This window comes from Nematostella vectensis, chromosome 5 (assembly GCF_932526225.1).
Source record: "Nematostella vectensis chromosome 5, jaNemVect1.1, whole genome shotgun sequence".
Taxonomy (NCBI): domain Eukaryota; kingdom Metazoa; phylum Cnidaria; class Anthozoa; order Actiniaria; family Edwardsiidae; genus Nematostella; species Nematostella vectensis.
In genome coordinates, this window is record NC_064038.1 from 9,869,488 (window position 1) to 9,880,091 (window position 10,604).

Consider the following 10,604-nt stretch of genomic DNA (forward strand, 5'->3'; position numbering starts at 1 on the left):
GGGTGAAGGGTGACGAGTCTGGTAGTAAAAAAACGGCAGAGTACAGAAGTCTCTTAGTATTTTATGCCATGCCTAGAATAGGAACTAGGTTGCGTATTTTTTTATCTTGCTCCCAGGAGCAAGAGTGAGCGAGCATTTTTGTCTTTTTTGTGTTTTTACACGGATTAAAACAGTGAGCCTGTGCTCGGTACTTCACTTTATTATTTTAGAATTCTTCATTGCTCTTTTTTTCTTTATCTAGTTATTATCAATCTTGAATGTCGTAGTAAACGTAATATCTGTATTGAATAAGGTTATATTGTTTACTCACCCTCGCTCCCCTTTGCTCATCCCTTTTCGGATATCTTTTAAGAATTAAAATTTGTATTTATACAATACAGATATAATGTTTACTTCGATACTCGATATTGATAAAGATAATAATAAGATAAAGGACTCCTCGAGAGCAACGAAAAACCGATTATCGAGCACATAAAAAAGAAAAAAGAAATAAAAAGAAAAACAAGCTCTCCTCTTTGCTCTTGGCAAAGAGCAAGAGAAAAACAGCGCCACCCTGTTTCTATTCCAGGCAGCATGTAGTATTTTCACTTGTAACTATAAAGCACTTAATGGTAAGGGTGTTTTAAATATCGGCACTTTCTGCAATTGGCATCAAGGCGATCGGCATGGATCGGAAGCGGGGGAGAGGGGAAATGAAGCAAAAGAAGACAGGCGTACTTTCCCTAGTTGATAGTAAACTGTAACAAGAAAATAAAATAGAATTTATAATAAACATTATACAATTTTCTTGCAATTAAAATTTTTGCCGAGACAAGTAGTTGGATAAAGATAAAGATAACGACAAGTTGGCCGGCCTCAAAATTCTAGTTGCATATTTTCTAGAGATTATACACAAATTGAAAACATTTCTTCGAACAACAATCCGTACCTGAAATGCGTACAGATAAAAAAGCAGGATGCTACTGTTATTGTTTAAGTTTTTATGCTTCATATGTTTTAACGCCCATCTCTTCGTCGACGCCTTTTCACAACTTCGCATTATTTTCACTGCACCTGGTCGTATTGTTTTAAAATCCCACAAAGTTAGTTTCAATAAAATGAAATAACACATTTAACACCCTTTCTGCTTGCAACAATTATCATTATCTTAACACTTAACAAGATGAAAGAGAAATCAAACAGTTTTTTTACTAAACGGCATTTGGTAACGTCTACGTTTTAATAGCTTAATGGTTTACCCCACTCTTTTTTGTTTTATAAGAACGTACCTTTTCTCTCAGAACGTTTTGTCTGAGATTCCGCCAAATTCTAAGAACTTGTTAAAAAGATGTTGACGCCGAAATAGCAACATTTTTTTCCATTAGAGTGATCGTTCTACAAAGGAAGAAAATCTTTTTTAGCTACTTAAAACACAAACTGTTAAATACTACTGGTATGTATATTTAGACTGCAATGTCACTGGAGAAAATCCATAGAAAGTTTTCAGCAAATACCCCCCCCCCCCCCAAAAAAAAAAAAAAAAAAAAGGCTTACCTTCAACTGAAAATTAGACGTTCTTATAAAAAAAAAAGAGTGTACTATATTACAAGCCGTGAGGCGCCGATAAAAATACTGTCTGATAGCTTCTCTAAACAGCTAAAAAACAATCACATAATGGTATAATATACAAAGGTCAATATTAAGTTTTGATCTAATTGGGAAGTCACCGTTAACTTTCAAAGCAAGAGGTCCTTGTGCCTTATCTTGCATTTGATCAAAAAGAAAAAAAAAACACTTTGTGAAATAATTCGGTATGGAAGATCCTAACGTCCTTTTAGAATTGATAACTGAGTATATAGAGGACGATACGAAAGCAGAGAGACCAGAAGATGAAAGAGTAGCTGGCAAAATATCGCGTGATCAATCAGAGGAAGAGCTGAAGTACTTCGAGGATGAAGATGCTATTCCCCGCCTCTTGTTTCCATTGCTTGAGCTTCAGGATAATGCCAGAGCAGCAAAAGACTTTGAGGATCTCAAATCTGCAGGTAAACTTATTCTTAGTAAGCTTTATATTTAAATGTCTTCTTATTTTGTGAGAAATGGGCAACAAACTCTGAAATTCTCCAAAAAAAAAATATAAACCCATTTAATTTCCGCCTCTTTGTTAATGAATCACAATATTAAGTATATCGCTCATAGTTTTTCTTCCAGGTTAGCCTAAACAGGTTCTTGTTCAACGGGTACTATTCAAAATTTTAGGCTACTTAGGTTCTAAATAGGTTCTAAATTTAAAAGAAAACTCAATATACTAATGACTAAAATACCGGCCCGGCCTCTTCTCATCATTTCTGTGTGACCAAAGGGTTCTTTTATTATAAGAATCTGTTTCAAATTTGAGGCTAAATAGGTTCTTATTTAACGGGGCCAAAATTTGTATTTTTAGGCTAACAGTTTCTTAGGTTCTTATAAGCGAGTAAGTACAATAATTAATCACTTGAAGCCAGATTGAATAACTACAACCTTTGTTTCCTTGGCCATTGTATGATGATATTGGAGGTCAGCTATTTTGTTTAAAAAATAAATATAAGTATATAATGTTTATAGGTATAACGGTGGTATAAATAGGTTCAAGCATTGCCCACCCCCTCCCCCTAAATATTTCGAGTCACGCTAATTCCTTACAGTGTAAAAGTTCAACTTCGAAATACCTTTTGCGAGTAGTAAAGACAGGTGTCCAGCATAGGCCTCGGTTTGGCAAGAACAAACTGTTTTGAAATGAATTTCGGAAAAAAAGTTTATTACAGGAAATATCTCATGACAATAAAAAAAATTGACAGAACACCTGGTACATGGTTTGAGTTTGAAGGGCTTCAAGAATTATCCAGGCTTTGAAAATTCCAGCGTTTTTATTTTATTTTTACTATATTATATCATTATTGTTTATATTGAACTACTATGATGAGTGATGAAGTGATGAATTTCTATGTATCTACAAATCCAGAGTTTCTTCTCATTAATCCATGAGCAGCGACAAACCTTTGAGGAATAATTAGCAAAACTTTGTTATGCTAGAAGACCTGACACGGTAATAAAGTTATTTTTAATATTATATCTCTATTGTGTCTATCATGAGTGTCCAAAAGCACTGCCCTGTTTTCGTTGAGTTCAATACTTCTCGAGTTTTTTTGCCTTTTGTTTTCAATAAATATGTTTTATGCATTTCCTAAAGTCTAGATTTCAAAGTTTTCAGGTCCTTTCAATCAAACCCTTTAAAAGAACCCCCATAAAGACGTCTTGGATATAATTGACACACTGCTAGTCTAGTTTACAAATTCTTTAGTGGTCTAATTCATAGATGAAATACACCTTTACAGTATACATCTATTTTTAATAAAGTTTAACTTAAAAAAAATAGAAAACTGTGAGTGCCTGAAACCAGTGGCTATGAAGAATACAATTATTATATGCGTATAACTGTCAGTATACCCATAAGTCTCGAGTGAGGCACATATAGTGTATGAAAGCATTTATACAACAAAACAACGTTGTTTATCCAAACTACTTGGGCCATTTTCCATTTTCCTATTGTCGACCTTAATTGAAATGGTGTATAACACATTTTTTTCGGTCTCGAGGTTTTCCGGATTATGGAGTTTTCCTTTGTTGTCTATCCATGACTACTAGCTTAGATCGCGCCGCTGGGGGTCGAGTTACCCATTCACCAGGCGGCGGTTAAAGGTCTTAAGCGCGGTGAGCTCGCAAGAGGACCGAAACCAAGGCAAATACAGTCAATTGAGGTAGGAATGCGTGTTTTATTCAACAGTAACAAGCATTAAATATCACTTTGGACTAAAGTTGTCCTATAACCCGTGCTTAGTTAAATACAACCCAAGTTATCATACTTGCGAGGCCCGAACCAGCTTCGTTTAAAAAAAACGCAATCATGTGATTACCCGTAAAAGCGCTAACAAAAATTTCCATAGGCAAAAAATAATCTCAGTAGAATAACTTCCGGGCTTTCGAAAAAAGGTGTTAAAAAGAATACTTTACAAATGCCACTGATTTGAAATAGCCGTTTTTGTAATAGGCCATACGGCAAAAGCGGATGTAGGAATGAATCCATACATTGACTCCTCTTCAAACTTGTTTAATTTAATTGCTTTTAAGTCTCTCAACCTTTTTATTATATACTCATTTAGTTGTTTCAGCGACAGGAGGTACTCATAAAATTATCGTTAAGATATCATTTATTACTAATGGCTTTAACTTATCTAAAAGAACGAAGAATAACCTCAGCATGTGTCTGGCCTTGATGGCTTGCCCGCCAGACATAAAAAGAGAAATGGGGACCATATTGATAATATGGTTTGTTTTTCACAAAAATCAATTCAGCCGTTACAAATCAGTCTGTTACAAATCCAGAAAATTTAGCCAAAAATTCTCGTTTTTGTCAAACGCGGTCAATTCCATAAGGAAACTAGTATATATTCCTTATTTGAAAAAAAAACTGTATGATTCTTGTCATTTTTGAGTCTAGACATCCTAGACTCTGTCAGCGTCAGCGTTCTGCCCGCGTGAATTTTTTGTGGTCTTTCTGTGCTATTCAACACAGTAATCCTTGAATTTTCTTTAAACTTCCGTTGTGGTAACTTCCGGTTAAGGCTTTAGGAAAAATAAATCTCGTATTGTCGACCTGTGACCTCTATACTCAATATCAAGCCGGAAAAATATTTATAAGCAGGTTTCTGCAATATAGTCTTCTATGTGGGTGTTGCGTGCGCATGCGCATTAGTATCTGTTACCTATTTCGCGCCCTCTGTTTCAAAATTGTCAACATTACTCTTTGTAAGATAAAGAAAACTGCCTTAATTATTTGTGCTTGTTTTGAAAAGAGCTTGTCTGATTTTGAAGCAGTTTGTGCATTTATAAGAGACCGCGAAGTGCGTTTGAACATTCACTTGGTTTGAAGCAATTGGCGCTTGTTCTAGAGAGCCCTATACTAAGTTTGAAGCAATTTGTATTTTTTAAGAAATACTAGACTGAGTTTGTGCAGTTTTGAAGAATTGCATAACTGCGTTTAAATCAATTGGTGCATGTTTTGAAGATAGCGAGGGTAGCGACTGAGTTCGCGAAGCAGCGCGTGTATTTTCGAAGAAAGCGCGACTGTGTTTGTAGGAACAGTTTGGTGTCCTCTGCGGTTCAATTAAGTTGTTAGTTTGTCAACAAAAAAATACAATGCTAGGAGAGCTTTTTTAGTCCTTTACTTGCCGATTCGCATCTCGACGTTCGATTGTTTATAGTTTGTATTCGAGCTGAGAAGGTCCAAACACATTGCCCCAATAATTGATCGAATTACGATTTTGCACTTTTCTAGATTATTGACATTCACAACACATATTGTATAACGGTAGTGCAATTAATTGTGCTGGGTATTTTAGTTTTGAGTACGAAAAGAAAAGATGAAATTTGACATGTTGTTCAAAGTTTCGAACGATAATATATAGTCCCTTCCATTTTAAGCAAAGCTACGATAGTCTAGTGGTCCGATCGTCTCTCTTTCAATGCGAAATCTTTGCGAAACGCAAGTTCAAGACCAACCTTGACTACATTTTTTTTCTCGTCATTTTTACTTTCCCTTTTTCACTTTCACTTTAAAGTTACTAAACATATTTTCTTTTGATAAAATTCACAAAAGACACAGTCAGAACAATGTTTTTATGAACGATTCTCGGACAGACTTGAAACTCAACAAAATCGCCAGCTATGCAGGCTGGTGGTCACCTAGACTCGTGTCCCCTTTGGGTACCTATTTTTAAGGTTGCCGTCGTACCGCAGGTGCTTCGTAAACTTACTTGTAATCAGAAGAGAAAAACAGTGACTGTGACCATCTTTGGTCAATGGAGAAAGTATCTGAAAAGAAAGACTCCTTTTGATTTGTATTGATTATAAACTAGTCAGCATTGTCTAATAAAAAAATCGCGAACTTAAAGACTCGCGAAAAATAAAGGCCGTCAACTTTGATCTTGCGAAATTTAATGAATATAGAAAAATCGTTGAAAGTTCTATTAAGATCTTTTAGTTAGTACATGTAACGGTACTCGGATAATTGCTCGAGAGGGCAAGAACATACTACTGTCTAACTTTTGAGGCGATTCAACTTCAGCTGCCGCTAAGGGATAGGATCTTGTTTAAAAGGTCATTTTATTGTAAAAGCGAAAAAAAGTCCCTTGGACCTCAAATAATGTGCCGAAAAAATGTTCGCGAAATTCAAGACGCGCGAAAATATAGAATAAGGTACGTTGGGTAATCTGAGCTACTTCCCCGACGCGCCAGGACGTGGCAGACAAAGAAAAACGAGGCATTCAGAATCCTGTATGTAAAAATACAGTGCCCACACGGTATTTAGCCTATTTGTGCTTTACCTAAATTCATCCGTAATTTACCTTCTTTCAGATGACAAAAAAACATTGGAAACGTCGGAAATCGAACCCCGATTGCCTACAAATTCGCGTCACCGGGGTTCCTTATCTCAAGAGCAAAGTACTGACCATGTGGGAGCCTCATCTACCACAACACTATTTACTGCACATGCGCACAATGCACATTTCTCAAGCTTCACACATGGTGGAGGCCCACGCGGAATAAATAATCCATGTAATCATGACCGTCGGATACCAAGCGATTTGGAACCGAATTATGCTAGGGGGTTCCATGAGTGCACGCGAATCGGCGAAAGAAGCACGCAGGGTTTCAGCGCGCGTGTGTTCGTATCGGGTCTAAGGGCTGCATACAGGATTGAAGAACTAGCTGTGCCGATAGTGGTGGAAGCGATCTCTGATGGCATGCCGATCACCAGCGTCAGGGTCTTCGCGAGAAGGAGTGGTGGCCATGACAACATACTCGATAGCGCGAGTGAGTTTATTTAAAAAAGGTCGATCAACTACTCCTTTATTATTGTTTACAATTGAAAATTTATCGGTTTATTTGCAAAAATAACCACCCACGATTTAATTTCAATACCTTATTATTGATATTTCCTTGAAAGCATCTCAGTGACTTGCTTTAATTAGCCGATGGGAATGGATTCTTTGACTAACTCGGTATTGTACCGGAGCGTAAAATGGCGGCATTATTGGCCTTCAGGTCACGCGATGCTTTGACCCCACATGACGTCGCGGAACTCAGAAAGTCGAGAAAAAAAATGTCCAAACACGCGTCATATTTAAAAGACAATACTGATGTCGTATATCATTTGAAAGCTTCATGAATTAAGGGAATAAGATAATCTTGTTTATGCTCGTTGAATGTTTTTATTTTTAGTTGGTTTTATTGATCACGTGCTTGTTTTGCCAATCCCTGACCTTCAATTCCCTAAACCATATCAGCAAGCCTAATATCTGCAAATAACAAACAAGTAACAAGTATTTGCCATTAGATGTGACGCGCGCATTTATGTTATCCCTCATCTGTTCTAATCCTTTGGCATTCTATCCGTCCTTCATTGGTACTCATAACTTATACCCCCTCACAGAGCATTAGAAATTCTTTGAATGATCTTTAGTGCCGATTTCCAAAATGTCAATGACAAAAACAATTTTTTTAGATGGAAATCCCTTTCGTAGAGTACTTTCTTGGATTTGAGCAACGTGACAAATGCTTACGTTTCGCTGGCATCAAGAATAAACACCAATTCAATGTGTTATGTGTAAGAGTGCTCATTACCCTCACTGTTAGTTTCAGGGAGTTATTTTTACTCCACTCAGCGAGTAAAAACTACTCTTTGCGATGGAGTACTTTTAAAGGAGTAATTTCAACTTCTTTATTGGAGTAAAAACTACTCTACCGAGGAGTATTTTTTTTGTTTACTCCCTTAACGGAGTAAGTTTTACTCTGCTGAGAATTAGTATCGAATGTTTTTTAGAAAAAGAGTGATTTTCACTCTTGTTGGTCAAATAATGGAGTAAAAACTACTCTTTTCTGGGTGGTAATTTTAGCAGAGTAAAAGCAACTACAACTATCTGAAGTGAAAAGAGTTATTTTTACTCCAGATGGTCAAGAAATGGAGTAAAAAAGTACTCCTTCGGGGGGGTAGGTTTTGAAGAGAAAAACTACTCCAGCCATCTCGTGTTGAAAGAGTAGTTTTTACTCCAGCTGTATCTTTTTAGAGCAGTAACAAACACACCAAATATATAAAATAAAGCGAGTTGTTTTTTTTACTCTGAATTAGCTGAATTGAAGAAGAAAAACGATAGTCTCACCATACTTGCATTTTCACTATCTGTTCATCCTAGACTTAGTGATGCTGACAGTCTCTAACATCCAAAGTGGAGGTCGCACTACGAGTATGTTTGTGAACCCCAGAACCATTTTGAGCTCAGAGCTGCACAGGGCGGGGTCAAACACGTGGAGGTTCGTGATAGTGGTGGAGCTAGCACACAGGGTGCCCCTACACTTCGTCACTAAAACATTTCTTGTCAAGTCCAAAGAGAAGACGGGTAACTTACTACTTTTAAGTCACCTGCTTTATAACGTTATTTGCTTATTCCACCTTGTAATACCATGATCACCTCGGATTCTTTTGTTTTCTGAGGGACGATTACTAGCGAATTTCCCTCGGGCTTGAATGATAATGTTATTGAATGACCAAGAGTGTATAATTATAAGTCGGGACTTCAACTAATCATCTCTAGGGTTGCTGGGACATTTATTCACCAAATTCCCCTAGTGCCATGCTATAACTTATAATTATATACTCTTGGTCACACAATAACATTATCCGCCATATGCTTGAAAATCAATAGGGCTATCTACATTTGGTATTTTGAGGAGCTTCTGCAAAAAGCACTTTGGCTCCGTATCTGAATCACCCGTTTATATCACTCTATCATCTCTGAATCACCCGTTTATATCACTCTATCATCTCTGAATCACCCGTTTATATCACTCTATCATCGTTTAGCATAAATCTTCTTATACCAGAGTCGATCCAATCGCTTTCATAACTTGCTTACATCAGTGTGTATCACCCTCTCATATTATTCGCTTATAAATCCTGGGTCACCCTCTTACTAGCCTCCCCGCAGGAATCGCTTTGCCCAGAAAGCAGCAGAAAAGAAACACAGGCGCTCGAGATTCCTGTGGTGATGCGCCGAGTGGAATTTGTCGACCACAGGAATCCCGAGTCTCGGTTTGTAACGTTCAAAGACGCCTGCGGAGTAGGCTACCCTCTTACATTACTCGCTTACCGTCCTCGGAGACCCAGGGCCTTGAGGTCACAGGCGCGAGAACGAGGCGGAGCAAGGCGGGCGTTTCGCTGACCTGGACGCCCTAAGTACCCGAAGATGCCCGCTGACTGGATTACTTTCTAACATGAACCGCTCAAATCAACATCTTTATGCTAATGCCACTCACTGCACATTCGAATACACGAAACCCCATTTTTCATGTTACACCAAAACCATTATTTTCAAAATTTGGCTACACTTTCAAGCGCCGAAAAACTCACTTGACATCTACCATTTGTATCGAATGCATTTTTAACATTACCTGCTAATTTTCGGCGTTTAATTTTTTTTTCAGGGTACCAGGACGAAAGCGAAAAACAAATCAAGAAGGACTGGGAAAGAGAGTGCAGACAATACAAACAAATAACCAATCATAACCTCGAGGCCCCCCTGCATTCAGAAACACGTGATCGCCTACCTCTCAAGGCGTTCGGGCGCGTGTTCCTCCGCACGGATACCGAGTTGGACGCACTCAAGGTGAGAGTTCAGTTGTAGTAGTCCATTATCTAGAAACACTAGAGACGCGTACGGCGCATACGGCGAATCCCCATACAAGTTTCTTAGGATTATTACTTTTTATCTGCAGGTTTCGGCAAAATTTAATAACGACATCACTGTGCGATATGTTTGCGAGCAGCCAAACATCCCCGCATTACTAAAGATAATAAACCGACGACCCCCAAAGCACACTGGAGGGCGCCGGCGAGCAAACGGATTCAGGTCAGCGGAAGAAGATTTTGTCTGGGCCTGTGGGTTCTGTTACTTTGCGCGCAAGAAGAAATCCACGGTGAGATCACACGTGGAGCAGAGGGTGTGCAAGAAAGGTCGGGAAAGGCGGGAAATAAGGAACAAAGAAGCCAATAAAGTGCTCTCAGATTGCTGTTTACACCAAGACCAGTAAACACTCTACGGACCTTAGCTGGTTGCTTGTTATGTTGTCAGCTGTTCTTTAAAATAAAAAAGAAAGTCGTCTCCTGTGACCGTCTTGGTGTTCTTTTTTCGTTCTTATTGTTTTCTTGTTTCTGAGCACTGAGGATATGCACGTACGCGACTGAGCACAGGAGAACACAAAAGGCTAAGGATGGCAACATGAAAGATGTCATATGTACATGCGCGACAGAGCAAAAAAGAATAACAAAAATCTGAAGGCGGCAATATATTATGCCTAGGCCGTAGCCTGATTCGCATGATAACAAAATAACTACACTACTTTCGCTAATTCCCAAGAGACACAAGCGTGAAAAAGACACCGATATTTTTTTTCTCAAATGTGCGTGGCGTAACCGACTAAGACAGGCCTGGGATCCTGGTTATTTGCCTCTCCATAAATGCGCTGGTACC

The 10,604-nt window shown here is 38.2% G+C and overlaps 1 protein-coding gene across 3 annotated transcripts; it reads left to right on the top strand.

Annotated features, from left to right (window-relative positions):
* Positions 1 to 921: 921 nt before the first annotated feature.
* Positions 922 to 10,243, top strand: LOC116615681. 3 transcript variants are annotated; one of them, XM_032377521.2, is made up of 4 exons: positions 922 to 3,776; positions 8,271 to 8,474; positions 9,559 to 9,740; positions 9,850 to 10,243. In XM_032377521.2, the coding sequence occupies exons 2-4, from the start codon at positions 8,279 to 8,281 to the stop codon at positions 10,162 to 10,164; spliced, it is 693 nt and encodes a 230-aa protein (XP_032233412.1). In that variant the 5' UTR covers positions 922 to 3,776; positions 8,271 to 8,278; the 3' UTR covers positions 10,165 to 10,243. The 3 variants fall into 3 exon arrangements, with proteins under 3 accessions (XP_032233412.1, XP_032233410.1, XP_032233411.1); XM_032377519.2 differs by lacking the exon at positions 922 to 3,776 and adding an exon at positions 4,971 to 6,910; XM_032377520.2 differs by lacking the exon at positions 922 to 3,776 and adding an exon at positions 4,972 to 6,891.
* The last annotated feature ends 361 nt before the right edge of the window (positions 10,244 to 10,604 follow it).

Coding starts and splice junctions, on each gene's coding strand:
- LOC116615681 (XM_032377519.2), top strand. CDS start 6,817: ATGGCATGCCGATCACCAGCGTCAGGGTCTTCGCGAGAAGGAGTGGTG. Junction 6,911..8,270: donor AGTGAGTTTATTTAAAAAAG/GTCGATCAACTA, acceptor TGTTCATCCTAG/ACTTAGTGATGCTGACAGTC. Junction 8,475..9,558: donor CAAGTCCAAAGAGAAGACGG/GTAACTTACTAC, acceptor TTTTTTTTTCAG/GGTACCAGGACGAAAGCGAA.